Here is a 16,705-nt window from a genome sequence, read left to right as displayed (position 1 = left end):
TACAGTTTTGGAGTGCCCTGTGATTAGTGCCACACTTTTTGTTTGCAAACACTTGAGTAATGTTTGGGGGAAAATGTGATGTTGTAAATTGCACACTGAATAATGATTGACACAAACTGATCCATGTTAGATATCTGAGAGCAGAGACCCACTGTGATTGTGTTAGGAATATATGTTGTAATACACAGTGAAACCAGTGACTGTATGGACTGTATGATTTATGAAGGATAATGCTTTGTGACATATTGTGTTCTACAAGCTGTACAATATAATTACCACTGGTTATGGCTTATCGGTGGAGTGTGTTCCTTTGTTTTGAATGTATAGAACTAACAGTACTTGTACCAGTAAAAGCTAACTTTGTACCCTGATACATATTGAGACTTCAATGACTCAATGGACAAGGTATTAGGGAGAAGATGTTATTATTTCATGGGTAGTGGAGATATTAGGTTACTTGTTCAGAATGTCAGTGTGATGGCTGTTACAAAATTGGTCCATTGAGGTACTTGGAACACAATTGCACTCCCATCACTTTTTAAGATAGGAGTGCTATTTTTGGTGGTCAAAACAGGGTGCAAAAGTGGCACACAATAGGAAAAACCATGCTTGCATAATGAACATGCTGGCCATTGGATAGGTCATAGAGGACCAATTGAATGACCACTGAATTGACAGATTTTCTGTTTTACAGAGACACTGCTGAGTCAAGCTGTACACTAAAAGGAACAGCTGGGAGCTTACATAACTCAACTGAAATACATGAATAGCTTAAGTTTGCCTATATGGTAATTGGTTTATTAAGGGCACATGATTCACATTTTAACCACTAACAAGATTCTCAGCTCAACCTTATTAACATCACATACCAACGTTGGGTAGGACTGCATTGATTTTTTAAACTATCCCATAATCTCTAATTTACTTAATGTTTGTTTTTGATAAAAAATAAATAAATCTAAACCTGACAAGAAGCACAACTCATTTTGAAGTTGGGTAAACTCAATGCCAGTAGTGGATTGGGAGCAAAATAATATTGCTTGTTTTTCTTAAAGCTGCAGGATCCACACAGCTTGCGTTCCAGTTTGTTTGTATAACCAAAAGAATTTCCTCCTTGCTTCTGCTAGGGGTTTTAAATGATATTTATATAGCACCTTTCATAGTGGACCACCATCACAAAGCACTTTACAAGATAGGAAACTAGGGTGTGTGAACTATGCATCAGTTGTAGAGTCACTTACAAGAACATCTCACCCAAAAGATAGAGCACAAGTGACTTTCTCTGGGTTACAAAATGAGTAACTAAGCAGGGACCTCCCTAGTTACGAGTCCGTTTCCTTAACCACTGGACCACACAACCCTAAATTAAACGTCGCTGTAGTTTAAAAAAATGTCACTTCTGGAACGGTGCTTTTGTGTTAGAACATTTAATATAGAACATACTTTCAGCTTTCATACATATTTTAAAAACTATTTTTAAACCAAGCAAAATGTAATTTTTAAAACTAAAAGGTCACGCGTAGAACTGTACTCACACTCACAAACTGGAAAACACAATTCCATTCCTGTAGTGTGCAAAAAGTACAACAACATGAATTTTCACATTTCACACTCAGTCGTTGCTTCACTGGATTGATTGCCCCTTTTCTGCTCAGAAATCTTTGCCACGCCTCTTGGTTACAGCTCTTGGACTCTGCTCTTGCCAAGCTGTCCATGTAATCCAATTGAGTTCTGTTGACAGTCGTCTTAAGATCGGACAAATTTCGAAAAGCAAATTGTAGAATCGATATCAGAAAGCGGCTAAAATAAAAGGCAGTTCAACGTTTTAAATAACGTTGCTGTACACCCTGTTATAGACACCATAACACAAAATATTGTCGGTTGAGAAATCAAGTTCCAGTGCTGGCCAGTGCTTAGTTACAGAAATGTAAACGAAGCATTAAACAGTGAATGGAGTTGGACTTCAAGAAGAACTTCTGAACTACTAGAGGAAGAGAGAAGGCTAAACATTATTCCATCTATCGAATGAACCAAGGTAACTTTATATACTTTAGATGTTATTAACATACGTAACGCGCATTTTTCAGGGATTAACATTTTTCTCTAAAAACATGCTATAGTTCAAAATGTGAGCTGTTTTGATTGAAACACGCGATTGCAACACGTCGTGCTAGTAATGTAGAAGGACGCCTGCTTAAAACAAGCTACACCGATCTCCGCGTTTTTGTAAAATGCATGATTAATGTGAAATGCATATTAATTTGTTGTGTTTGGTTATGAGGAAACAGTCTGTAGGTCGTTATTGTTTTTTTTTCCTTCTTTTTAATCTCTTCAATTACATTGTATTGCAAAACATTTTTAATAAAGCAGAATGTATTTGCGTTTGCACCTCGCAGTCGTGTCCTGTGCAAGGTTTGTTCTTGTGCAATATATAGAATACTTTTTCTTGAACACTATCCATGACTTTACCTATGTTGATAACTTTAAAGAATAAATGGCAAGCTTTGTTTTGAACTTGTATCTCGATACACACAGCATTAACTGTAATGGGTTAGGTTGCTACAGCAGCATGAAACAAAAGCATCACTGTTATGAATGAATAGGCATGTGATTGAATTCGATTGTTGTTGCTTTTCTGCAGTAATGTTTTACTGAACCCTTACCAAAAATGCTACTTAATGACTGCTTAATTAATTCACTTCAGCATTACTACCTCCGACTTACACTACAGTAGTATGTTAAACAGTACTAAGTGATGATCTAATGCCGACCCCAAATATCTCTGCTTTTATTAATCCACCCAGTGGGGTTTTACAACACTTTAACATTACCACATACAATTTTTTTTTTAAATGAATTGAGGTTTGTGAAAAATCTCACACCTATTTATAAGGCATGCATTGCTAAATAAACAATGTGCAGCCTATTTGAATTGAGGTCCCAACTGGACTCAAAAAAGTGTGTTACAAATAGTGCCAGAATCTTGGTATTCTTTAATTAATCTTTTCAACATTTTCTTTTATTTGAGTCATTCGGTGTAGTTGCTAGACCCTCTTTTATTTTGATCATATAACAAAATCAAAGCAATTCATATTTAAGTCTTACATCCACATAGAGGTACTTAAAATCACAATATTAGGAATGGATATTGTCTATTCTCGTAAATAGTTGATATTCCACTTTTAAATGTGTTAATGCCCTTATAGAGATCATTTTTTTCACATAAAACTAAACCTGAGAACATATAAGGAGCAGCTTAAAATGAATAGGATTAACTGTGCAGGTATTATGCACAAAGCTATATCTGTTAAACACTTATTTCTTTGTCCTCTTCATCTCTTATCTGAATCTCAAGGTGTCAGATTTTAATTTTTTTCTGGAAACAGTGGGTTCTATGTCTTCTCTTTGCCTGAGTGATCTTGTATTTAGTCTCACACTTTAACTCAATTGTTTTCTTAATGTTATATTCACTGGCTTGATGTGCATTAGCTTTGAAAGAACTGAATTGTAGTCCTACTCTTACATACAAGGCTTTTAGGGGATTAAAGCATGACTATATTTGTGACGCATTGGCTTGGTTTACATGCACATGAAACTCGACTCTACAGTCATGACTGGGAGACGTTGTCACGAGAATACATTGTGAAACAGCAAAAGAACGTCCTTTTGGCAGTGTGACTTTAAAGGCAGGGTAAATCGCTTTCACATGATAAAAATAGCTGTAGAAACCCATGTAAACAGAGCAAGAATTGTGCTTGTGGCTCACAAGGTTTCAACAGTCAAGATCACGTATTTCTGTCTTAATATCACAGAATCTCCAGCAGAAAAGCCATACAAAAGACAGACACCCCACAGTAACAAGAAAATCCATAATACTTCAAATACAAAGAAATTCATAATACATTAAATAGTGGGAAGTACATAATACATGATAATAGCATAATACATGATAATAGCATAATACATGATAATAGCATAATACATATCGTTATTTCCCTATTTAGTAAGCAGACACTGACATTTAAATACCCCCTCCCCTAAATGATTATGAATTGAGTAATCTGCATGGGTAAGGCCGATTTTTTTCCTTAAATCAGACCTTCATAGCAACACATCTCCTTAAAAGTACGGCAAACAGGTTGTGAGGAAAACTGTTTATGTAAACCCTGCCATTGTGACCTTATACGCCCCAGGTCAATGGCTGAGGTTTTTGAATTTTGGCCAGCTGGCTGTCATTAAAGTGGCTGAAGACCAGAGTGTTGCCGGCATCACCATCTGAGTAGTCACAAAAAAAAACAACACCATTCAACTTCCAGCATTGGTCTGCGCCTTGGCTGCCCGTGGTGCATCTTATACGGTTCATCCTTTTTGTAACCTGGCCCTTTTTATATATATATGTGACGGTGCAGTGGGTGTGGGTGTGGAGCAGACGTCACAGAGTCACTTCTGAATTTGCAAATACCCTACCACAATGGTAGGGTGAACTTTATTAACAAAAAAAAAAACACAGTTCAAAGCAACAAAAATATAAATCATAAGTCCCAACCGAGGAGTCCCTCTCAGCTCCTTGGGTGCACTCCTGGGGTGGTGAAAAGTGCAGGTGCTCAGGTGCTTAAGTGTCCAGTTCTGTTGTCCGGGGTGTGTGGTGTCCAAGGTGAAAAGTGCTGGCAGTGGTGCGGCAGCTCCTTGGCGTCAGGGATCACTCTGACAATAAACACAAACACGTAGCACAAAAATAACCAAATAAACAAACACACAGCTCAGGAACCTAGCTCCAGTATTACCTCAACAAGCCTCGCACTTACAAAATGACAGCCCTTATATACCAGGGGACTCCACCCCATGATCAGCGCGACTCAGCACACCTGCCAGTTGTCTAATGCAACACAGCTGATCACAGTGATTTTGTCCCCTAATATGGTCATTCCGCCCTGCACCAAGATGGCCCACTTCCTTTTCTGCCCCTCTCTCCAAGCCGGCACATCTCTGAACAGACATGCAAGTACCTCTGCTTAGTGCCCTCTTGGGTCAGGAGGGAGATTTGCAGCTCAGATCCTCACGCTCCCTGTCACAAGATATCACAACTTCACATAGATGGACCTTTTAGCTTGGCTGTTAGTGTTCATTTAAAATGTTTTGGTCACATACAATACAGAAAATAGCCATAATTACTTTGCATTTTTTATTGCAAAGCACAATAATATAGCCCCCTAAGTAAACAGATAAATGGTGTCAAACACTGGCAATGAGACTTTACAGCCTTACTTGGTGCCTTTAACAATATAACAGTGCACCCACTTTTTCAATTAAAATATTTAGAGCTGCTCAAACTCACACACCAGAATTAGATACAGTAGTAGCATTTAAGTGACACACTTATAACAGCAAAAACGAAGGATATGTGTATTTATATTTAATACAAATTTAAACAAATTGACATATTAACAAATTAAGGAATTAAAATCAGAGACTTTGCCCAAGTTGAAGTATGCATGTTATATGTGTACAAAACCGAACAAAATACAGTTAATACTATATGATTTTATTTTTCCCTTTTTGTGTTTATCCAGGGATTGCCAATGAAAATATTAAATTTTACATTGTCCCTGTCAAATAAATACATAAATAAAAAATAGAAGAGAAATATATCCCAAGCCATGGCTATGAATACAAAAAAACAGAGCTATCAGTATCATGAAGAAGTCGATCACAGTGATTTCTAAATGCAGAAATGTGTTTGCGATGGAGGGTCAAGTTCATTAATGTATCCCTAGATTGTGATCCTCAAAATGACTGAGGTCATACTAATCCCCCTGGTACAGAGGTGGAGATGCTGAGAGATGTCCAGGCATTTCCTTCACTCGTCCAGTGGACGTTTTATTGATTCACAACAATTCACTCTCCTACGAGAGAGTGAATTCAAACACAAAACAAAAGTGTGGTGCACAAAGCAAAAGTAAAACAAAGAAAGCGTTGGTTTGCCCAAGACAAGACCTGACCGCCGTGCACTGTTTTCTTCCTCTGCCCATTCCAGTCCATCTCTCGGCTGGTGCGTTCTGTCAGTCCTCCTGATCACAGGAGAAATCTGTTATGGTTCTCAAGTACTCTTGACAGCATCTCCGGGCGGCTTGTTTCGCTCCTTTGCTTTCCCTACTCGGCCAACCCTACAGCTCTCACAGTTCACTATATATACTTCGAGCTCCACCCCATCAATCCGTTCTCAAACACTTAGTAACAAATTGGTTAACTCACTTAAATCACTTAACCCCGGATTTGATGAGGAGAAAACCTAGAACACCTGTGTAGCTGCCCTTATCAAGATGGCCGCCACAACCAGACTCCAGACCTATTGTCGGCTCCATCTTGATAAGGATACAGGAATTGGTCTCGTTAGCCTCCCTATCTGTCGGGAGGCCACACTTCACCCCTTTTAAACACCTTCAGCCTGTCACATACCCCTCCCCCCCTCAGTGTGGAGCCGTGGTGATGCTCGGAACCAATCCTGCCCCGCTCCTCCTGAGAAAAAATCAGCATTAGCTAGCATGCTGCTCACCTGGCCGATGTTCATCTCAAAAAAAGCAAGACACCAACGTGTGTGTTTAGCTATCTGAGGGGGGCATGATCCGTAACCAGGGTGAAGGGTTGTCCCAGGAGGTAATAACAAAGAGTCTCTCGCCAGGAGCTTGTGACAGAAGCACGACTCAAGCATGTTTTTAGGTTATTGAAGGCCCTCTGGCAGTCTGTGGTCCAATTCACTTTTTCAGGAACATGTTTTTTCGTCAGGTCGATAAGGGCAATCCCAATCATGGAAAAATTAGGAACACATTTCCTATAATAGCCTGCGAACCCCAACACTGACCTAACCTGACATTTTGAGAATGGGAGTGTCTAACAATGCATTCACCTTATTTATAATAGGTTTCACTTTCCCATTTCCTAGAATATACCCTAAATATTGTGCCTCAGCTTTTCAAACACGCACATACCTAGGTTAGCCTTGAGTCCAGCTTTCCTTATTGCTGTCAAAACAACTGACAGCCTCTGCAAGTGCTCCGCCCATGTAGAGTTATAGACAACTATGTCATTTATGTATGCTGCCATATACTCCCTGTGAGGCTGCAGCACCTTATCCATGAGACGTTGAAAGGTTGCTGGAACCCTTTACAAACCGAAAAGCATGGTGTGAAAGTGGAAAAGCTGTTTTCTCTTGTGATTCCAATGTCAACAGTATCTATCAGTAACCCTTTGTCATGTCCAGAATAGAAATAAACTATGCCAAACCCAGTCTATCCAGGAAGTTGTCAATCTGGGGCATGGGATATGCATCAAACTTGGAGTTGGAATTGACGCAAAAGCAAAGGGTACCATCCTGTTTAGACAACAACACCTCCGAACTGCACCATTCACTCTGCAACTGCTCGATCACTCCAAGTTCAAGCATAGCTTCCACCTCCCTGCAGACATCCTTCCTCCTGCTTTCAGCGATTCGGTACGGTCTCTCTGTTACCCGTACACCCGGCTCGGTAATCACTGCATGTTCTATCAAATGGGTCCTACCTGGATATTTAGAGGAAATGTCAACAAATTGGTTAATTAAAATTCGAATTGTAATTCGTTTCTTTGACCAGCACTAAGATTTTCTCACACAAGAACCTTCACTGCTTGCTCAGTGGACACACACGAGCCCCACCCAGCGTCCGCCTGGAGATGTGACATAAACAAGGTCTCTCCCTCCATGGTTTTAACAAGTTTACAAGATAAATTAAGTTCTCCCGATGCCAGTCAGGTAGTTGAATTTCATAATTTACAGGGTCAATTTTGAAGACCACTTCAAAGTGTCCCTGCCATTTAGCAAACAGTTTATTTTCATGTGTAGGAAGAATTAAAAGCACTCATTACCCAGGTTGAAATGCCGCTCCTGTGTGTATGTTGCACCATTTTCAAATTTTCTTGTGCCAATTTACCAACCAATTCCAGGTGTAGCTCATAGCTCAAGCACGCATTTAACTGCATTTGGTGCTATGGTTTTTATTTGCTTCCCATTCTCCTCTTACCAGGTCGAGAATTCAAACAGGGGGAATCCTGTAGACTGTGGCACTTCTCTTACTGCAAAGAGTAAGTGGGGAAGCAACTTGATCCAGTTTTTATGAAAAGCAGCATAACATTTGTTCTAGGGTCTGGTTAAAACGTTCAACCAAACCGTGAGTCTGTGGGTGATAAACTAACATTCTGAGTGAAAAGATCTTGAGCACATTTTTTGACATAATTTTTTGGACATAAAAGCAGTTCTCTGGTTAGTGAGAATTTCCCTAGGTAACCCCACTTGAGGAAACAGCTTTTTCTAATTGGGCTAAAGTATTTACTAACCTAATTCCTCTCCTGTGCTTTACATTCTGTTTTATAGTAAAAGAATTACACGTCATGCACAGTCCTTAGACATGTATTTATTTGTATTTATTCTTCTTAAATAAAGGTTGAGAGAATAAGATAATATATTGATACTGGTATTGTTTTCTGCTTTTCTTGTATAGCATGAATAATATATTTGTCACCCTGGCTGAAGTCCTAGAGGCCAGGAGGGGACCTCTTGAAGAAGATGAAATCTGGTCACTATTACTAGGGACTGTTGAATCTTTGCTGGATGCATCATACAAAGGTATTTGATTAAATTAACAGAATGAGAAGGCATGGGGATGAATAGATAATATGAGGCAAAATGTTCTTACATTCTTGATTCTTAATGAATTGAAGATACAGATAAGAAAGGAATTTTTTGCAATAGTTCCCCATTCATATGCATCCTAGATGTACGATGAGATGAGCAGACAGTTGATTATTTAAATTAATATGTGTGGCAATGTTGCCCCGCCCCTGTGTGTATTTCGGTGTTGTATGTTACGTGTAGTGTGTTAATGTTAGTGTATAGTCATTGGTACACGGGATGTAATATGGGGTATGCACACAAGTGTTTAAAATGTATATTTTTATTTAGGCACGAGGATTGCACAGCACTTCACGTGCAGGTAAAATGTAATAATATGTGAGCACGGGGAATTGCACTTTTATTAATTCACGTGCAGTTGTACCGAGACTCCAATTGAATGGCTGATTAGCAATCAAGTCTCAGTACAGCTGCATAAAATCAGCATGTTTACACTAACTCGGGGTTGTGTCTTCGGTGAGTGGAGAACGGGATTGGAGACAGAGGTAATAATCATAGTAATAGTTAAAGTAAGAACTTCTCACCATGTTTGTCTGTGTAGTCAGTTTTGTTTGTCTCTTTATTTCGGCGAAAGTCCTGTGTCCTGTGTTTTGTTTCTCTTACAACCTTTTATTTTTTGTCTGTTCAGTTATTAAATGCTGAGCGAAACCAATCGCTCTGCTTCACCAAACTCCACCTCTCTGTTGTTTATTTGTTGGTTCCTGTTTCTGGTCTGACGTCACCCACTGCAGCCGTCTTTGTGATACTATGTTATTAGTATCCACCAACGTTTAGATCAGTGGTCTGTGAGTAAACTTCAGGTGGTCTGCAAACAATTTGGTTACGCATTTCTTGCATAAAACAATTTCTACACAATCACAGGCTGCGCTAATACTAAGAAATACAACAAACAGTTTTATCCATGCAATATATAATTATAAGATATGTATGTAGTCTGCATTTCCCCTTTATCTGTTTTCTTTTATTAAAGATGTTGTGGAAGGGGTGTGGGTAATTCACTGACAAGGAGACAGACAGGTGTATTTGGGAAACACCACACAGGTGCCCAGTTTTATTTTAGGCCGGCTCTTTTTCTTTCCTTGTATTTTTTTTCTCCGGTAGAGGGCACTGTTGACCGTGGGCTGCCTATCAACGATGATAGACAGCACCACGGAAATACCACAGCTGGTACACGACCTGCAAATGCACTCGCAGGTGCTCAAAGAAATAATAATGAAAACAAAAGGCGAAAAGAACAAGGGAAAATAAAACAGTAATAAAACTACAAATAAAAGGTGCTGCACTCGGCAGCGTTATCCCGGTCGCCGCTACCCACACGACCCGGATCACCGTCCTACTCTCTCGGCTATCTCGCCTGCTCTTTCACAATACGCCGGGGTCTGCCCAAGGGTTCCCCGCTCTCTCTCTCTGTCTCGCTGATTCCCGGTCCTGAATCAAAGTGTCCGCACCCTTAGCGCGTCTAAGTGGGCAGACCTGAGGAAACAACAGAGCGTTACTTTATAGGACCGACAATCACCCAAGACCCGCCTCTCGGCCATTCAGAGAGGGGGAAAGTCCACACTCACACTTTCCCACCTCCCCGTGTCACTGCCATGACTCACAGGCGGTTGTTGGGCGACTGCCGCCCTCTTCCTGCAGCCCGTGAACACGCCAGCAGAGTCAGCACAGATCTCTCCCTGTTACAGATGTGTTTATAAATTTATAAATATTGCAGCTCCCTTTGATGCAATACCAAGCATCAGCTTCTTTTTTTTGGCCAGCATTATTTTAAAAAAACTCTACATCTGGCATTCACGTAAATCTAATCTGTGCTCATTCTACTGTTTGTGTTCACTATTCAGGGGAGAAAAAAAAAACGTAATCTGGCCGTCCCAGCCTTTTCACTCCCCATAAAAGTAGCGCACTGCATTGAATATTCCTAACTCGGTTGGAATCTTAATTAAAAAAAAAGAAAAACACTAAAAATTTTATATAGCACCTTTCATAGTGGATCACAAAGCGCTTTGCAAGATACGAGACTAGGGTGTGTGAACTATGCATCAGCTGCAGAGTCACTTACAAGAACGTCTCACCTGAAAGACGGAGCACAAGGAGGTTCAATGACTTGCTCAGGGTCACACAGCGAGTCAGTAAATATGTGCTACAGTGTTGACAGGGATATAGGAATATACCTATTATTTCCATACTTTTTTGAAGAGGTTAGCTGCATATAGTAATAGTAGTTAATGTGAAACAAAAATAGGTTATATTTGTAGCTTGACTTGTGAACTGTACCACAGTGTGAATGATCGATTTCAGCTCCATATTATTACATGGGTTTATTCAGCCTGGTTTAATATCTCACAAGACTATATGCCAAAAGGAAATTCTCTTACCACTACTTCTGGAAACAATGTGCACAGTCTGTTCTGACACCAAAGTTCTATAAATCCTATCGACTGTGTGCCAGCAACCTCATTTAATTTACACATCACAGCCCACCAGAAGTGGCAATTAACATCCTGAACATTCTCCAATTTTTTTTTTAATTTTTCAAATTGCTTCCCACCCACCTCATCTTTGTATTCCAGTGTTTTTTTTTAGTTTTTTTTTTTTTTATGTACATCGAGCGAAGTTGAGTTCGAAGTTGAAGGTGAGTAGAAAGTTGCGTTAGACATGTTTTAGATCAATTAATTTGGACCAGCACTGGCACTTACATTTACTAGTTCTGAGGATGGCCCAAGCCCCAGTGCATTATTTGTCAAGAGGTTTTGCCAAACAAAACTCTTAAACCTGCAAAATTGAGATGCCATTTATCTACAAAGCATTCATAATGTGAAGAAAAAAAATGAAACAAAAGAAACAGGAACTTTGCCATCAGCAACTTTCAATGCGCAAAATGACAACATTCATTGCCGACCTGGTAGCGAAGATTCAAGCCCAGGAATCCCACTAAGTTTGGTACGTTATATAAATACTTTACTTTCTACAACTTATACATATACACATAGAGATTTGTATCAAAATGCTGTTGTGAAAAAATGTGTGGCAAGTGGTCCGTGGGAAAAATCCAAACACCAAGGTGGTCCCTACATTGAAAAAGGTTGGAAACCACTGGTTTAGATCAATTGAATAGGCTGGATTATTAATTTTCATGCTAGATCAATAAATACAATGGTGAAGGAATTAACTTTAATACCATTACTTTTCAGGTCACAAAAACATTTGTAATATTATTTCCCCTGGGTCGCTATTGCTTTCAGCCAATGGACAGCTTGCTTTTAAGAGTAATGCATTGGGGGAGGAACTTTGTACCTTCAAAGCTCCTGAAATGCTTCATGGTCGAGCAAGTACTGCACATTTGGCAATGGAAAAGGTAAGAATAAATAACATTAATGCCTCCAGTGATCTTTTTTTCAGCACTTTTAAGTACTTTTACATGGATGGAAGAGATGGAAGATACAGAGAAAAACGGGGCATATAGCATACAGTATACTGAACTGTTGTATTGTTAGTGTATCATAATTGGGTATTATTTCTTAATTGCCAAAAAAATCTTCTTTTCTCTTTTTCATGAATTCATATCTGCTAAAATATTGGTTGCCGCTCCATTTACTAATGATTGAAAAGCTACTATTCAAATAAAAATTAAACGTGTTGCCTAGAGGTCAGTATTACATAAAAAAAACATATAATAATAATAATAATAATAATAATAATAATAATAATAATAATAATGTCCCTGACATGCAGCTGTTATCCAGTCAAACCTAACTAATGGAAACTAATCTACTTTACATCGTGGAATGAACAAATTCCTGCCGTCATGTGTAACAAGGCCTTTTGCTCAAATTCTAAATGTTTCTTCCCCTGGGTTTGCATGCCAAAAGAAAATCACAGGATTGTCTTGTATTATCCTGTGACCTTTTAAATCTAAGACAACAGAGGATCCTCAGTCAATTCCTTTTTGGTACAGCAGGTCTGGTGCCTTGGCATCTTCAGTAACTTGTTATGGTCTGGGGCTGTATAGAGTGTAGACCTTTCTTGTTAATGTGAGGAACACACAGCTCACTGCACCCTCTAGTGGCATTAGATAATGTTTTCTACTTTGCTTTTCATAACATCATTCACCATTTTAACATTCAGAAACTTTATTTCTGTACTGAATACCAAAAATACCAGAGTTCTGAATAACATATATGGGGTGCCTAACTATAGACATCAACTCACACAGGAAGACATTAGTGCCGTACACGTCAGGGCCAAGGAATTCTCTTCAAAAGGTCATCTGTGATACTGCTCAACCCCTAGATCCCACTGTTGTCATCACTGGCCTACACAACCTTATCAAGAGGATCAACTTCAATACCGTCCTGCCTAGCAGTTGTTATAATTGCTAACTTGCTGTTGTCCAAAAGACATACAGTATGTTGGAGCCATATCATATGCCATAACAGATTAACCTTTAACTTTACTTTGTTGCCTGAAACTGACTTTATTGCCTGAAATTTCTCTTATAGTGTGCCAGATCACAGTTCCCAAGCTTCAAAATAAACAGATTCTGAAGCTGTACACAAACGAATCTACCATGAGTGAAAATGTGTTGTGAACTGTTATAGCATCGTCAGGCCGCATGAAAGCATGTATGGTACATATGAAGAAATACTTAAACTTAATCAAGTTAAATGACAAGCGTTTCGACTAGTCTTCCCAATACCTTCAGAACGGTATATGGGTGGGTTGTCACTTGCAGCAATACAATATCTATAATGGTTAAACTGTACTTTAATGCCATTCACTATAAAGTCCACTTACAGTAACAAAAAGACTTGACTCCTGAGTGAGAGGACTCACACAAAAACATAAACCTCTTCATTAGCAATTTGTTCTTTCAGAAACCGAAATAGACTTCTTAATAATGGCTAATGTTATTATTTATTTGACACTAAGTTGGCTTGAATGTTCCTTTAATAGTGGAGCTTGATTTGCTGTTAAACTTGTTACATTTTCTAGCTCCACTTACATGTACATACTAATTTAACTCAGATAAAGGCATTTTATAGCTTAAGTAAATATAGTTGCATGTCACATGTGTTGTACTTGAGAGCTGACCAGCTTTAGCTCACATTTGTGTCACATGACAAGTATGTTTACTAAATCACTGTGTACATTCGAGCAATATAAACAACTTATGACAGAATTAAACTCTTAAAATGTAGATGAACAAAAGTACAGAAGTATAGTGTGTGTTGTTGTTTTTTGCCAAATGTAAAATGATTTTTAATAATTACTTATTAATCTTAATTTTGTGAGACAGTATAATTTGCTGATTGAAAGCCTTGTTTATATTGTGTGAATGATCACTTTACTGTTGTTTTCAGATGCTTGTTTATTCCCTGGGAATGACGCTTTATTGGTCTGTTGACTACCAAGTTCCTCAAAACCAGGTAAAACACATTTATAACCTAGTGTGTTTGGTTTTAGTTTTGTACAGTTGAAAGGGGTTTTACCGCTTTTAAAAAACAGGAGTAAATGCTTTGAAAATATGGCCATTAAGGATTTTATAAAAAACACAAGCACAAGCTGTGGCTTCCATGCTATGAATCGTGGGAGTGCTACTGAATTTCATCTGTTTTACATACATGTTCTAATTTTAATATCATCTTCCCACAGAACAAATTCTCTTTTCTTTTACAGCACATCAAACTGAGTGATCCACTGAATTGCCTTTTGCTCAGCATGTGTGAAGACATGGCCCAGAGGAGGTTGTCTCTGCAAACCATTTTAGAAGTTTGTGAAATACATAATAAAACATCTGTTTTACACAAGCCTAGCAGGGTTATCAAGCAACTGGTGGAAGAAGTCCTTCAAAACTCAGTATGTCATTTTATATAACAAGCCCAATTATTTTCACAGGATTTTTCATCAGACACCATGTAGCCGGTAACTACAGTTTCAGTGAATATGTTTTAAAAATGTAGAATACATTTCTTTTTTTTTAAATATAGTGCTATTTTTATGACACATGAACTAGTTAAGTATAGTATTAAAGGTTGTATGGATGAAACCTAGAGAATCCTAGAAAAGGCCCCGCAGTTGAATATTTACAGTTAATGACAAGTATTGTTCTATATTCTATACTATAATTTAATAGTTTATGTTTATATAAAAAGGTACTAATCCTATTGTTTGTAAAACTAGTGAAATATTTGTAATGAATATGCATAAAGCATTCATATCTTCTCTTGACTTAGGTAGACCATGTGTCCTTTTCAGAAAATACTGTGCCTTTGGTTGAACGGACTCAAATAATCAGGCAAAGACTTCATGGTAAATTTGAACTTTTTGGATTTTTCCTCATTTAAGATTATAAAATAAGGTTTTCTAGGATTACAGGAGGTAGCTTTTTAATTTTTGGAGTAATCAATTAATTGAATGGTGTTCCAGAAGGTTCATGGTGGTGCTACCACCTTGAGTGCAGGGTGAGTCATGTGATGAGGAGCTTGCTGGTTCGAATCCTGGTCTAGCTGAGCTGTCGGCTTGGGGACCCATAGGGAACACTGCTTTGACTTAGGGTGGGATATTGGCAAAGGATAATTCACTACATCCTTCTTCATCAACCCCTCCTGGTCAGGCGCCCAATGAAGGCTTTGCCTCCATGGTTCTGTAGGTTTGAACATCCATTGCTTTTTTGGTGGATGCCGATTGGCATGGTGGTGAGAACAGAGATCAGCTGTTGATCTTTAGTCCTCCTGATCGGTAATTGGGTAACATTGGGTAGAAAAAAGGTGTTAAGTTTGGAAACAACTGATGGACATAACTGACGGACACAACTGACGGACACAACTGACGGAAACTACAGCTCTCCAATAATACCCATTTTGTATTTCTTATACTAAATAAGAAATACAAAAATGGCAGAAAGTTACTCCAAACAGGGTTGATATACTTATTATGTAATTACAATAGAGTATATTGTTCTGTTAGAAGGAAACAAATATTACAACTAAAAAGTTGTACACTAATTTAATATGTGTGAGGCATAATCTGAACGTTTGTTTTTTTTCTTGCTATTTTTAATATCTCAATGCTTTCCCATTAATCCACATTAGTTTGTTTTAATTGTTCTATAGTCTAGCAATCGTTTAAAGTAGTCTATGCTGAGTTTGGATTGCTTTTGCACATGAGATGCTTTTGCACATGAGATGCTTTGTAGATGACTTTGAAGATCGTCTTTCAGTATTTGGTCTAGCTGTTTGCAATGCATTTGCAGGTAGTCACAGACCTCATTCAGGGTACAGTGACACAATCCGTGCTTCTGGAGAAAGTTTGTCTACAGATACAGAAACAAAGCAAGGTGGGCTTGACTTTACATTTGCAGGAATTTTATATCACAGATTCCAATTTTTTTTTTTTACATGTACAAAGTATATATACAAAGTACATGATTTTGATTTGTTTTCTAAATTATATCTACATGTTTTGGCTGAGCCGTTGCTAATAGCAACTAGTAATTCAATTGATGTCATTGCTTTTCAGGAAATACGCACCAGCCTTCTGCTTGGGCATCTGATAGTAAAAGATTAACAGCCAGTTCGTTTATGGCATGCCCAGACAGGTATGAAAAAATAACTAACCAGTATGAGTTTGAGATCTTCATAATTGTAGGAAATTATCGAACCCGAGTGTCATTCTCCTCAGCTGTCAATCTTTCAGTTATTTGAATAGCAGGTTACCCCTATTGAGGTTACCCCTTACTTGAGCAAGTAAGTCGTGATGTCACAAAACAAGTTGGCCCCAATTCCCAGTTACACGTCAGTTTTAATGTTTTTATTTCCGGTCGACAATCTATGAAAAGATTGATCAGGCCTCTCTGCAGGAGGTGAGTCTCTACGAGAAAACGACAGAATACCAAAACACTTTTTCATGAAAAAGAATGTACATGCAGCACTGTGAAAGGTTAATGATGATACTGACTCTTTAAAAACAAACATTACAGAAAAG

General features: G+C 38.4%; 1 protein-coding gene and 1 long non-coding RNA gene across 2 annotated transcripts; both read left to right on the top strand.

The window, feature by feature from the left end:
• The first annotated feature begins 1,678 nt into the window (after nt 1-1,678).
• LOC121326138 lies at nt 1,679-8,887 on the top strand. Its single transcript, XR_005951430.1, has 3 exons — nt 1,679-2,035; nt 8,058-8,115; nt 8,532-8,887. It is a non-coding gene; the product is annotated as an uncharacterized LOC121326138 (long non-coding RNA).
• Nucleotides 8,888-11,900: 3,013 nt separating this feature from the next.
• LOC121325876 (FERM and PDZ domain-containing protein 2-like) lies at nt 11,901-16,644 on the top strand (the record flags this gene model as incomplete). Its single annotated transcript, XM_041268959.1, has 6 exons — nt 11,901-12,077; nt 14,083-14,148; nt 14,399-14,578; nt 14,956-15,031; nt 15,975-16,058; nt 16,241-16,644. Coding segments are annotated over 6 exons (768 nt in total), but the record flags the coding sequence as incomplete, so codon positions are not given.
• Nucleotides 16,645-16,705: the final 61 nt, after the last annotated feature.

Source organism: Polyodon spathula, chromosome 13, assembly GCF_017654505.1.
Source record: "Polyodon spathula isolate WHYD16114869_AA chromosome 13, ASM1765450v1, whole genome shotgun sequence".
Lineage (NCBI taxonomy): Eukaryota > Metazoa > Chordata > Actinopteri > Acipenseriformes > Polyodontidae > Polyodon > Polyodon spathula.
The sequence above is the reverse complement of the archived record's forward strand: the minus strand, read 5'-3'. Positions and strand labels throughout refer to the sequence as shown.